This window comes from Eublepharis macularius, chromosome 10, assembly GCF_028583425.1.
Source record: "Eublepharis macularius isolate TG4126 chromosome 10, MPM_Emac_v1.0, whole genome shotgun sequence".
NCBI classification, from domain to species: Eukaryota; Metazoa; Chordata; class Lepidosauria; order Squamata; family Eublepharidae; genus Eublepharis; species Eublepharis macularius.
Window position 1 is genome coordinate 2,522,192 of NC_072799.1, and position 14,107 is coordinate 2,536,298.

Below are 14,107 nucleotides of genomic sequence, written 5' to 3' on the forward strand. Positions count from 1 at the left end.
TTTCTTATGAACTCGCAATGCCTTTGTATTGATTTAAACATGATACCAGCTGAGACTTGGTGCATGCATCTTGTCTCTTTGAACCTGGTCTTCCATCTGTGTAAGGCTGGAAGCTTTGGGTTGGGAAATTCCTAGAGATTGGGGCGGGGTGGGGTAGAACCTGGGAAAGGTGGAGTTTGGGGAGGGGTCCACCTTCCAGAACAGCCATTTTCTCCAGGGGACCTGATCTCCTTAGTTTGGAGGTTGGTTGTAATTCTGGGAGATCTCCAGCCACCACCAGGAGGTTGGCAACCCTACATCAGTGCAAGCAGCCATGTGTCCCACAGAGTTGCTTGGCCCAGGCAGCAGCCCAGTTTGAATGAGGGGTGGGTACATGCAAAGTCCTGCTGGTGACTTCTTTTGCCTCGGCCAATCTCACATTACAACCAAGCGTTGGGAACCTCTGGGATGGCAATTGTCTAGTCATGACCAATCGGTGATCAGCCACCCCCCTCCAACAACACCCCCCCCCACACACAAATTTGGCATTTCCAAATTTTAATCACGCAATGAAAAAATTCTAGTTCTCTCCAGAAGAGGCCATGAGATGCTGTGCGCCTTTCATTTACGTTTGTTCTACTGGCACAAGGTATCCCTTTGGGGGCATTTGTAGGGGAATTCACAGGGTGTAGGTAGGGCAAGCGCCCCCTCTCCCTCCCCGCCTGCATCTGCACTACTCACTCTAGCCTGGAAGATGGTCTCTTATCTCAACACGGCCGACCTGGCCACCTGGATCCATGCTATGGTAACATCAAGGCTTGACTATTGTAATGCTCTATACCTAGGTCTTCCATCTAAGTTAACTAGGAGGCTTCAATTGGTGCAAAATGCTGCAGCTCTACTGTTAGGAGGAGCAGGAACATCACTCCCATCCTACAGTCACTCCGCTGGCTACCCATCAGTTACCGTGCTCAATTCAAGGTATTGGTTATTACATACAAAGCCCTTCACGGCCTTGGTCCAGCATACCTACGGGACCACCTCCCTCCCTATGTCCCTCCACAGCAGCTTCACTCATCTGAACAGGGTCTCTTGCAGGTGCCAGCCTGCACATGGGCGAAATCAACAGCAGCTCATACATGGGTTCTCTGTGGTGGCCTCTAACCTGTGGAACGGCCTGCCTGAGGAGGTCAGGAGAGACCCCACGCTCCTGTCTTTTGGCAAACAATGCAAAACTGAATCATTCAAAAAGGCTTTTTTCTCAGCTAAGAGGGCCATATTGTAGGAAAGGGATCCCAGATGTTTCGCTAATGAGTTAGAAACCATAGATTTCACCATTACGTTGCCTTACATTTTATCTGTTGCTTTAAATATGTACTCCTGTATCCTACCTGTGCTTCATGTTGTTCAATATAAGTCCTAGAATTGATTATGTTCTGTTTCAGCTAATACTCTATCTTTGTACTCTTATCTTTTACCCCATGACATTGTTTATGGAAATGTCCTTGACACTGTATGGAAATGCCTGCCCTTGTCCTTGCCGCTGATTGTACTAATCTCACACTATTTAATCTGCCTTGAGTCTCAGTGAGAAAGGTGGACTATAAATGACATAAATAAATTAAATAAATAAATACTCTGGCAGATACTGGTTTGAGAACCTGCATTTAATGCGCTAACTTATAGTTTTGAACCTGAGACGGGATCAGAGCCCAGGCCACAATTTGTGTCCTTAGGATAAGCTCACTGGAAACAAGGGCAGGAGGGGCTGGATTAGGACTCTAGGACGGAGGGAGGGCCCACAAAGTTCCCCTCCTTCCCCTTAGATCCAGAGGAGTTAGTCGTCTTAGTCTGTAGTAGCAAAATCAAAAAGAGTCCAGTAGCACCTTTAAGACTAACCAATTTTATTGTAGCATAAGCTTTCAAGAACCACAGTTCTCTTCGTCAGATGCATCTGACGAAGAGAACTGTGATTCTTGAAAGCTTATGCTACAATAAAATTGGTTAGTCTTAAAGGTGCTACTGGACTCTTTTTGATTTTGCTTCCCCTTAGAGGTCATCATCATCACCACATTCTACAGGTTGCCGTCCCAAATTCCACAGGCCCGTCACAACAACGAACTGGTTCTTCTTTCTGCCTGGCCTGAATCTACTGACGACTGGCTTCATTGGGTGGCCACAAAGTCTATTATTATGGGAGAGATGTCACTTTTAAAGCAACAGGAGCCCAAGACGCCGCCCCTCTGCTTAAGGCTTAATGTTGCTTATTTGCCTTTTGCAGTTCTGTCATTGTTGGGGTGGGAGAGAGTAAAAAGGGATAAGTACGGTAGCAGAGTTTGGTATTAGCACATTGGAAATAAGTAGACAGACAGACTTCTGTGTTTTAGCTCTATAAAAATACCTTTACTACATAACAGGGCCGTTTCCACACGTCTTACCAGCCTCCGGAACATTGCTCCAAAAACCCGGAAGATAGCATCTTCTTGCACGAAATCACGCCAGGAAGACGCAATGTCGCGCAAAACTCCCGGATGATAGCGTCTTCCTGGCACGATTTCGCGCGAGAAGACGCTATCTTCCGGGTGTTTTGAGCAATGTTCCGGAGGCTGGTAAGATGTGTGGAAACGGCCCAGGATAAAAAGGGTACATTTGGTAGAAAATAAAGAATACTGACTACATCTTGATGGCTAGACTAGGAGCTTAGAGAGAGAAACGTAGAGACTGAGACTGAGTTTAGACTGACTGACTACATCTTCTACAACTTCTCTCTTCCTCAGACACACTGAACAAAGAGCAATAAAACCTTAGTATATGTTGCTAGCGAATTGCCCCCAATAAATTGGCTCATCTAATAGACATTCCTAGATTCCCTCATTAAGACTGAAGACTCCCATTTTCTAGGCGGGAACTTTTACTGGGTGCCTAAGTGTCCTATGCTAACTAGCTTTCTGACTACACAAACAGAATAACAATTTAACTCTTTCATGACTGAACGTAGGACACTTGCAAAAGAAACCTAACAGTCGTGCAGCCAATTGGAATGGTTTCTGTCCATTTCTTGGTAATCAGATGTGATCTGCTGGAACTGAGTTCTGTCTTAAAGATGCACTTTTAACACCTTTTATAATTTCACAGAATGTCTAAAGCAAAAATGTTCAGGAGGGCCTTTTTCATGAAGGAAACTGGTTTAGAGTTAATCTCTGTGAAATTTTATGTAGTTTCCATTGCCTTGCTTGCTGTATATACCACACTATTGCACTGTTTCTCTAATTTAGTAAAAAAAAACAAAACCTTTTTGCATTGTTGGTTGTGTTGCTCTGCTCTGATTGCATTGTTTAAAGTGTATCATCTGATTTTAGTCCCAGTGAGAAATGCAGATGATAAATTAACTGAGTAAATATACCAGGGTTAGCCCAGGCTAGCTCTATCTCATCAGAAGTTAAGCAGGCCCTGGTTAGCACTTGGGTGAGAGGCCACCAGGGAAGTCTTGGCCTCTTTCTACATAGATACAGACAATGGCTGACTACCTCTGAATTCTTGCTCTGAAAACCCTCTGGGGTCACCATAAATTGGGTTGCAACTTGACATCCCCCTCAAAAGTGAGTCAATAAAATGTGTGAAACTCCAAGATGAACTTTCTGTGTCTCTGCTCAGCTGTAGATCTCCTCTGTGAATATCATTTCCTCCCTAAAGCTCCATTTCCTCTTCAAACTTCTCCCAAACAGAACTAAAATGCTTTAAGAGAAAGTGGATGGCTGTTACCCTGGAAGATTTATGAAGATTGGGGCTATTCTTAAAACAATTTTTCTGGGCTTCTGTAAAGCATCAAAATGGGTGCATAATCTATCAGGAAGTTCTCCTATGCAAAATGCACCCAAATGAATAAGAGGTGCAGAAGAGCAGCAACATCGGAGATTTTCTCTGGGCGGATGAAGAGCCCTGGGATTTTCTTTTCCATTTATGACATGCTGACTGCTGCTTCCAGGCTACCAAGCGCTTTCCTTAAAAAGGACTCATTTTTCAGGTAAAGAACAATTGCAAAGGAGTCCTTGAGCATAAGCCCCTCACTCAGCATGTGTGCATGCTCTTGGCTGCCCAGATTCCCACATTCTCGTCTTCTGCACACTGCACAGTGGTGTATACAAACTAAAAAATAATTGTTCAAAATGTGGTGCTAAGTTGTATGCCTCTGTCTTGTGGTCTCTCTCAGGACCATAGGAACTGATCTGGACGTTCACACCCACTACAACACTCTGGCTTTTTACAAATGTCTTTTACAAACCTTGTTCACATGTTAACATTGAATGCATGTACATCCTGCCTGTATGCGCATACATCTGTTTGTAAGAAAGAGCTTTACAAATGGAACTGGGAACCAGCTCTTTGATAAATGTGCGGTTTGTGTCACTTGTTCAGCTGTACATGTGTTGAGTGTAACATGAGAATTACTCAGTGTGTAGAAAGAAAAATCCAGTGTACACTGTCCGTGGATTGTATGCGCATTCACTATAACTTGTGATCAGGGCTACTGTACAAACATGTTGGGGAAAGTGTGATGCAAAACAGTGACCAGAGGCAGCTTGCACATAAGATCAGTTGTGTGATGGACTCTTACGTTTATTTTAAACTAGCTTGATACCTGTGCTTTGCTATGGTATTTAACTACTTTAAATCCAGTTATAATTACTTATGGGTATGTAACATTTTTGGTTGTGGTTTTTTTTTTAGTTAGCACCCTAGTGAACTTTTAGGGGAAGACTGGAGGTACATTTTACCTCAGGACACATTCAATGACTCCAAATAGCAACTGCAAACTGTTTAGAATGTGGGGGGCAAGGACCAATCAGGCTGCATATGCAAATGACCTCTGTGTTCCAACTGTCTTCGGGGGGGGGGAGATGAGGTGTGGAATGTTGTGAGGTCCAATCAGCCCACATATGCAAATGACCGTGAAGGGCTGGTCCAATCAGGGAAGAGTGGCCAAGCTAGCAGTGGGGGGGGGGGGCGGGGAGAGCAGGCAGCGGCCTGCCAGCCACACAAGGAAGCTGTATTCCTTTGGGAAAACACATTTGACCCTTTTTACCCCCTTGGGCAGCAAATTTCTTAAAATCCCTTCTTAGTGGGTGTTGACATCATGAAAGGAATATTCTCCCCAAATTCCACGTTTCTAGGTCCAGGAGTTTGTGCTGGGTGTTGATGAGCCAGTCAAGACACTTGTCTTTATATGTTTTTTTCCTCCACAAATACTACCTCAGAGATGACTGGATCAGTGAGGACTGTTGCAAGGGGGGGGGCTATAACCCCTTCCTCTCCTGCCGTTTTCTTGCTGGAAAAAAACTACTCTTGAGCTGCTTTTACCCCTGATGGGAAAAAATAAGGTGCCCCTTAAGCGGCTCCCCTCCATGCAAGAATAGCAACAGCTAAGAGGTGCTTTTTTCCAGTGAAAGAATGACAGGAAAGGAATGGGTTAAAGTCCCCCCCCCCCAATTCCTGCAGTAGTTCTTCTTGGTCAAACAGTCCTGGGGGCTGCATTTGCAGAAGACCCCCTTAAAAAGAATTAGGGGGGGGAGTGAAGGCTGTCGTCTTCCACATAGTGGGCCAAATTAGACATGATGGCGGAAGATTCATAAAGGGAGGGAGGGAAAGAGAGAAAATATGTAATTAGGGGATTATGAGTGAGGGGAACCCAACCCTCTCTGTGAGCCTCTAAGTTGCCTTTTCTTGCTGCTCAGCTTTCGATTCTAGAGCTTGCCTGGGGAGAAAAGTGCATGTGAGGAGCTAAGCCACAAGCAGGGGACGAGTACATCCTAGGGTTGCCAACTCTTGCCTGCAAAATTCCTGGAGATTTGTGGGCAGAGACTGTAGAGGAGGAATTTCAGAAGTGATGTCACCTAAAATCTATGGTATACCGTAGAATCCACCCTCCAAAGCAGCTGTTTTCTCCAGGGGAAGAGATCCCTGTAGTCTGGAGATCCATTGTAATTCCCAGAGAATGTCGTGCCCCACCTGGAGGTTGGCAACTCCCATGCACATCCCCCAGCACTCCTCTTTTGCTCTGAAGGTTGGATTTTGCTGTGTATGTGGTTCAGTCCAACCCTCCAAGCTGCTATCCACTTAGCTTTGTTTGAGGTTTTGAGTCTCTCTACACGAGACATCTGACACTTGAAGAACACGTGTCAGAAGATGCAATGTTAGCCAGGAAGGGTAGTTTAAAAAGACAGAGATGGCGGCAGGGCAAAGGCTTTGCTATACACTGGAGCTGTGTGAAGGGGCTGTGAAATGCCAGAAGGGAAACTTCAGCCCATGATAACCTCTCCAGGTCCAAGCCTGGCTCTCCAGTCCATTTCCATTCCTGGCTGCCCTCTGGTTGCCATCCCACACAGTTTTAGACTGGAGAGGTGAAACTGAAAGAGCTTTCGGGGAGGCGAAGATGAAATTAACAAACCCTCCGAGGAGCGATCTCCGCCAGTTCTGTCTTTTAAAACTACCCTTCCCGGCCAGCACTGTGTCTCCTTACACTTGACAAACAGACACAGAGGCCACACATACAGAGAGACTCTGAGGTTCCCAGAGATCCGTGGGACAAGGGAATGACGTATCAAAACAGCTTAGCTGCGTGGTGAATATAGTCCTGCTGGTCTGATGAGCGAGCAAATGTGGGTTTGGCCTCAAGGGACAGGGAGCTCAGGCCTGTGGCTAGAGAATGTGAAGGGGTCTTACTTAACCGCTGTGGGTGTCCTCAGTACAGGGGTGGGGATCATTAGGAGAGGTTTCCTCAATGGCTATGCTCCAGCATCCATCATGCCAAGGAAAAGTCGCCAGTCACAACTGAGAGAGAGTGCAGCAATGTGCCTGTGTGCAAAGAAATAGCAGTTCTGAACAGAAAGAGAAGGAGGCAGGCCACTGCGGGGGCTAAAGCACTGTAAGGGTGCAGGATCTCCCTCCCTCCCTTTTTCTGAGGGTCGGGGGGGGGGAATCAACACTGGACTCTTGCTGCTCTGTTGGAGTGCTTCTTTTCCTCCGCTTGTGCTGTTCTTGCACTTACGTGAATAAAATGCCACACATCTCCACTGCTGCCTCCTCCAAAGGTAAGGGCTTCCCCTGGAGCTTCTTCCTGCTTGGGGAAAGTGGGAAATGCAGCATAATATGCTCAAGGAGTGGCTGGGCTTGAGAGTGAATCCAGAGACCTCCTGTTGGCTGCACCCTCAGAAACGCTCCCCAGCCAGAAGTATGAAGATCACCAATAAATAAACGCTGGTGTCGTGAGATCATCACGTACAATAGACTCTTTATTTGCATTAGATCCAGAGGAGTTAGCCATGTTAGTCTGCAGGTGCAAAATAGTAAAGAGTCCAGTAGCACCTTTAAGACTAACCAACTTTATTGTAGCATACGTTTTTGAGAACCACAGCTCTCTTGGTCAGATGCATCTGATGAAGAGATCTGTGGTTCTCAAAAGCTTATGCATCTGACAAAGAGAGCTGTGGTTCTTGAAAGCTTATGCTACAATAAAATTGGCTAGTCTTAACGGTGCTACTGGACTCTTTACTATTTTAATTGCATTGTGATGGAGACTGGGGGATTCTGGAGAGACGTCCTGCGAGGCCACGGTGGAAGGAGGCGAGTTGAAGGAAGAGGTTAGAGAGGTTACAGATGGCTCAAGTGGGGTTGTCCATGCAGGCCCTGGCGGTGGCCTGCCAGTTGCTCCTTGCTTCGAGGGCCAGGCTTGCGGAGCAGCGGCGAGGCATTCACAGAGAAGTGTCCGAGTGCCCCTGTCCTGCCCCTTTGGCCTCCCGTGGGTAGTATTCGGACAGGATGTTCTCTGGGATCCGCTTCAATAGCTCTTTGGGGAAGATGCGGAGTAGCTGCCAGCCGATGTCCAAAGACTCAAAAATAGTCCTGTTCTCATAAGCCCCTGGGAATAAAAAAATAGCACACAGTGATTAAAAATTCAAAAGAAATGCAAGCAGGAGGCGCCTTCTCCCCCGCTGCATACCTTGCGCAATGAACTGCTTTTCAAACTTCTGCAGGAACTCCAAGTACAAGAGGTCATCTGCCGACAGGGCTTCCTCCCCTACCACAGCCTTCATGGCCTGGACATCCTTGCCGATGGCATAGCAGGCATACTGAGCAAAAAAAAAAAAAAGCCACGCAGGAAAACAATGACCCAGAATCCTGCCCCCGGCAGTGCTGAGAACAAGCTTTGCTCCCCGGGAATCCATGGAACCAGAACATCCTAACTAAACAACGCAATTGTATCTGGAAAGGCTGTCTTTTATAATATGATCCAGAGGAGTTAGCCATGTTAGTCCGTAGTTGCAAAATAGTAAAGAGTCCAGTAGCTCCTTAAGACTAACCAACTTTATTGTAGCATAAGCTTTCGAGAGCCACAGCTCTCTTCGTCAGATGCAACTTTATTGTAGCGTAAGCTTTCGAGAACCACAGCTCTCTTTGTCAGATGCAACTTTATTGTAGCGTAAGCTTTCGAGAACCACAGCTCTCTTCGTCAGATGCAACTTTATTGTAGTGTAAGCTTTCGAGAACCACAGCTCTCTTCATCAGATGCAACTTTATTGTAGCATAAGCTTTCGAGAACCACAGCTTTCCTCCGTCAGATGCAACCTGACAGTTGCAACTTTATTGTAGCATAAGCTTTCGAGAACCACAGCTCTCTTCATCAGATGCAACTTTATTGTAGCATAAGCTTTCGAGAACCACAGCTCTCTTCGTCAGATGCAACTTTATTGTAGCATAAGCTTTCGAGAACCACAGCTTTCCTCCGTCAGATGCAACCTGACAGTTGCAACTTTATTGTAGCGTAAGCTTTCGAGAACCACAGCTCTCTTCGTCAGATGCAACTTTATTGTAGCATAAGCTTTCGAGAACCACAGCTCTCTTCATCAGATGCAACTTTATTGTAGCATAAGCTTTCGAGAACCACAGCTTTCCTCCGTCAGATGCAACCTGACAGTTGCAACTTTATTGTAGCATAAGCTTTCGAGAACCACAGCTCTCTTCATCAGATGCAACTTTATTGTAGCATAAGCTTTCGAGAACCACAGCTCTCTTCGTCAGATGCAACTTTATTGTAGCATAAGCTTTCGAGAACCACAGCTTTCCTCCGTCAGATGCAACCTGACAGTTGCAACTTTATTGTAGCATAAGCTTTCGAGAACCACAGCTCTCTTCATCAGATGCAACTTTATTGTAGCATAAGCTTTCGAGAACCACAGCTTTCCTCCGTCAGATGCAACCTGACAGTTGCAACTTTATTGTAGCGTAAGCTTTCGAGAACCACAGCTCTCTTTGTCAGATGCAACTTTATTGTAGCGTAAGCTTTCGAGAACCACAGCTCTCTTCGTCAGATGCAACTTTATTGTAGTGTAAGCTTTCGAGAACCACAGCTCTCTTCATCAGATGCAACTTTATTGTAGCATAAGCTTTCGAGAACCACAGCTTTCCTCCGTCAGATGCAACCTGACAGTTGCAACTTTATTGTAGCATAAGCTTTCGAGAACCACAGCTCTCTTCATCAGATGCAACTTTATTGTAGCATAAGCTTTCAAGAACCACAGCTTTCTTCATCAGATGCAACCTGACGGTTGCATCTGACAAAGAGAGCTGTGGTTCTCGAAAGCTTACGCTACAATAAAGTTGGTGAGTCTTAAAGGGGCTACTGGACTCTTCACTATTTTGCAACTTCCTCAAGTGACTTCATCGCACCTGCCAAGAGTGCACCTGCACCTGAGGTTGCCCCCAGGTAAGTGTCAGGTCCCACTGCTCCCGCCAGGAGGGTAAGGGGACCTGGCAACTCTGGAACTTGGTGTGGATTTGATACCACAGCGTCCACCCTCTGGAGCAGCCTTTTTTCCCAGGGGAACTGATATCTCTTGTCTGGAGGTCTGCTTTTTTTCTAGGAATCCCATTCCCCCTCCCTCCCACAGCTTACCTGGCTGGCCAGGGGAAAAAGTGGGGAAGAGGCCTCCCAGACATGCTTGCAGGGCCGGTGTGACGACGTCACTGACGTCATCTTGCAAGGTGGGGGGGAATGTGTGCTTCTCAGTGGGCCGATTTGGGCCCCAAACGGGCTGATTCGGCCTGCTGAGAAGGGTGCACGCGCTCCCCCACCTTGTGCAATGACCGTGAGAAGCGTGCCTGGAATAGGCAGAAGTTAAACATTGGGTCTCCCCGTCCCACTGGAGGGGAGCAACCCTATGTATTTCTGAGAGATCTACAGGCCCCACATGGAGTTGGCAACCTCGGAAAGAGCGTGCTGTACAAGAAGGCCCACTGGTCTAGTCCATCTGGATTCCTGGGTATTTGATGTTCCTTCAGCAAAGATAACGTGGCTCCCAGTGCTTACCAGCTGGTTGGAGACATCTCCATGGTCCTTTCTGGTCATACCTTCCCCAATGGCTGACTTCATCAGACGAGAAAGAGAAGGAAGGACATTTATGGGAGGGTAGATCTGGAACAAGAAAGGAGGCGGACAGAGAAGGGTTAATGCTCCCTCAGCCTAGAAAAGGTGCATGTGTGGGGCTAGAGATAATGAGAACCAGCAAGAGGGGGAAATATGTGTGACGTTCCCCACATATGCATAGGCATAGCTCAGAGGAGGGGTGTAGTGGTTTGGTGTAGTGGTTAAGAGCGGCGGGACTCTTATCTGGAGAACTGGGTTTGATTCCCCACTTGTAGCCAGCGGGGTGACCTTGGGTGAGTCACAGCTCTCTCAGAGCTCTCTCATCCCCACCCACCTCACAGGGTGATTGTCCTGAGGATAATATTAACACACTTTGTAAACCACTCTGAGTGGGTGCTGTCCTGAAGGGCAGTATATAAATCAAACGTTATCGTTATCCTTATTGTTATTGTTCTGTGCAGAAGAATTTGAGATTCAGACTCCACTTGAAGGTCCTTGGGTGCTCTGCCCAAGACGGGGTTAAAGATGCTGGCAAACTTGGTGCCATTTACCTGTCTGTTGTGGAGCTGCCTGTCCACATAAATCTGCCCTTCCGTGATGAAGCCGGTCAAGTCGGGAATCGGGTGAGTGATGTCTGTAAAGCATCAAAGGCATTTCACTCATTTCTCTCTCTATATATATCCTCTCCCTGCTTCAGAACTGGAACACCTACGTGCCCCAGGGCACCTGGGCAAAACAGATAGAATCGACAGCCCGCTATTGCTTAACTCCAGTGGTATTTTTAATGTGCGCCTGCCTAATTCTAAGGATACGAAAAATAAACTTTGCCAAAGAGAGGGTGACGTGCTTATCCTTACCAGCCAAAAGATAGAGCAAATGAAAACCATGTGAACAATGAGGAAATCTGCTCAGTAAGGGCAATATAAATTTAGCTAAATACAAAATGAGGTACAGTTTTGAATTTGTGCCTTGCCCTTGAGTACTTGTCCAGCCAGACGTGTTGGGAGCTGCTATGCATTTTCAGAATTCTGCAGGAGGCCTGATTCAGATGGCGTTTTGAAGTCTCTTTGTGTGTCACGGCACTCGACTACGATCCTCCCCATGGTCCCAGACATGCCGGAAGATTAACTTTTAAAATCCCAGGAATTGCAGGGAGATCCAGCCATGGAACACCCAGCCCATCCAGGCCGGCCCTCCCTCACCAATCTGCCTGACTCTGAAAGTGAGAGTGGAAACACACGAGATGAATTTCACGTGAAAAGCACTTGCTTGGTCCCACAAGTTTCTGGGAGTGGTAGTCTTACCCTCCCCCTCTCCTCTAAGCAACTGGAGGAAAATCAAGCGAAGTGGATTTTCTTGCAAAGAACAGCTGCTTGACCACCGGAGAGATTCTCTCTTTCAAAAATTCAATCAGCTGTTTTTACTTCAGGAGCTCAGAGACGGGTGGGTGGGTGGGGAGGATGTAACAGGACCCTGCTGGGAGAAGAAGAATGGGAGGGACTGGGTTTCCCTCTCGCTCCCAAAGTACCTTGGCTTTTTTCCTGCCTCTTGTTATGTCGTTCCCAACCTCCCCTATCCTGAGCTCCCAGAGAATTTTTAAAAGAAAGAGAGAGAGAGAGAGTGTATGTGAGAGAGAAAGTCCCTCCAGTTGCGATTCTTGCTGGCTGAGCTGAGATTCACATTGAGCAGCTGGGGTTTTTTTTAACTACAATTCCCAGGGAACTTTGCAGGATCCGACAGTCGCCTGTGCAACTCGCTTATTTTGATTTTTTTTTAAAAAAAAATCATGGTGAGAATTTCACAATGATGTCATCACAGTTTGAGCAGGAAAGGGATCTCAGCAGGGTATAATGCTACACTCTCCAAAGCAGCCATGTCTTCCAGGGGAACTGATCTTCTTCAGATAATGACACTGCAAGACATGAGATGTATGTGTCTCATGTGCAAGATATAAGATACATCAGTCTTCCTCTGCTGCCTCTATGGCCCGGGAGGATTGGAAACAAGACCTCTGTGAGGGGGGTAGGTGGGAAGGGATCCTACGTGCTTCCTTCCATGAACACCGAGCACATTCCCCTTGCAGTGGGCCTTGTGCGGGACACTTTCCCAGTGCACTTCCTCTGTGGTGCTGCAATTGCTAACGTTGGGCTCTCAGTCACCCGAAGGGCAGGTTTCAAATCCCCTCCCTGTAAACCGCCTGTTCCAAGTCGAGCTGGGGGCTACCCAAAGAATGTCCAGGGCCCCCCTCCTCTGCCCACTACCGGCCCCCCACTTACAACACTCTTCCTGCACACCTGCGTGCCCTTTCCCCAAAGGTGTCAGGCAGTGCACAACTAGGAGTGCCTTTGCTGTGGCTGCCAAAAGTGCCACCCCCATGCACTCCCTGCGCAACCTTCCCCGGTGGTGTTGAGCAGTACATGCAGCTGAAGATGTGGGTGGCATAGCGCTCATGACAGAGTCGATGGGGGAAGGGGCATTGCCAAGCTGCAGGGCGGGTGCGTGGGTGGCGAGTCAGCAGCAGCGGGTCAGCTAGCCCACATCAAGATAGACTGCTGCTGGCCCTGGAGCCGAGCTGTTAAACAGCCTCCAAGCCTCCTCTCCCTTCCTCTTCAAGAATTCCCTTCAATCTCATCCTTGGTAGGTTTGCCGCCTCAGGGCTGATACATCCCGGGAAGCGGGAGAACAATCGGAAGGTTAGCGGAAGGTCAGGCGAGGAACTGAAAATGGCCTTGAAAGGCCCAGTTCCCATTTCTCCCTGCCACAAGCAAAGTGCTTGCTTGATGGAAAAGAGAAGCAGTTTCCTACGTCTTCCTGTCCCTCAAGGGTGGCCCAACTGTCGGGTTATGACGAGGGAGTCTTTCTGGGTGTTACTTCATAACAGCCAATGTGTGTGTGTGTGTTACGTGCTGTCAAGTCACCTCCGACCTCTGGCAACCCTATGAATGAAAGACCTCCCAAATGTCCTATCCTTAATAGACTTGCTCAGATCCTGCAAACTGGAGGACGTGGCTTCTTTTAGTGAGTCCAGCCATCTCGTTTTAGGTCTTCCTCTTTTCCTGCTGCCTTCCACTTTTCCCAGCATTATTGACTTTTCCAGAGAATCTTGTCTTCTCAGGATGTGACCAAAGTACAATAGCAATATCCAGTCTCAATTTCCAGCAGCTCTGACTGTGGGGGACCTTGAACTCAAAGCTGCTTCCGGCTGAGTAATGCCTTTGCTCTCTCAAGGTCAGAAGAAGGGAGCTCTGACCCTTGACAGCTCCCGCCCTGAAAACCTTGTTGGTCTCTAAGGTGCCGCTGGACTCCAATCCTGCTATTCTACTGCAGACCAGCGCAGCTACCCACCTAAAACTAAGGTCAGAACTGTCTTCTCTGCCCAGCCGTGGCTCTCCAGGTTCTCAGGCAGAAGTCTTTCCCATCACCTACAGCTTGGCCCTTTTAACGGAGACACCGGGTATTGAACCTGGGACCTTCTGCAAGCAAAACAGAGGCTCTTCCATTGAGCTGCAGCCCCTCTCCAAAGATATGGACACATGAAGCTGGCTTATACTGAGGCTGCCTTCTACTGAATGAGTCCGTCAGCCCATCAAGGTCAGTCTTGTCTACTCACACCGGCAGCGGCTCTCCAGGGTCTTGGGCAGAGGTCTTTCCCATCACCTACTGTCCGGTCCTTTGGGATTGAACCTCGGACTGTCTGAATGCAAAGCA

The 14,107-nt window shown here is 47.5% G+C and overlaps 1 protein-coding gene across 1 annotated transcript in view; it reads right to left on the reverse strand.

The window, feature by feature from the left end:
• Positions 1 to 7,505: 7,505 nt before the first annotated feature.
• Positions 7,506 to 14,107, reverse strand: part of ATP6V1B1 (ATPase H+ transporting V1 subunit B1) — a 68,794-nt gene continuing 62,192 nt past the window's right edge. Inside the window, exons 11-14 of the mRNA XM_054989978.1 lie at positions 10,951 to 11,033; positions 10,343 to 10,447; positions 7,976 to 8,105; positions 7,506 to 7,894 (exon numbers count right to left, since the gene is read on the reverse strand). Of these exons, the coding sequence (XP_054845953.1) occupies positions 7,728 to 7,894; positions 7,976 to 8,105; positions 10,343 to 10,447; positions 10,951 to 11,033 (485 nt within the window). The 3' untranslated portion in view covers positions 7,506 to 7,727. The remainder of the gene's footprint in view (positions 7,895 to 7,975; positions 8,106 to 10,342; positions 10,448 to 10,950; positions 11,034 to 14,107) is intronic.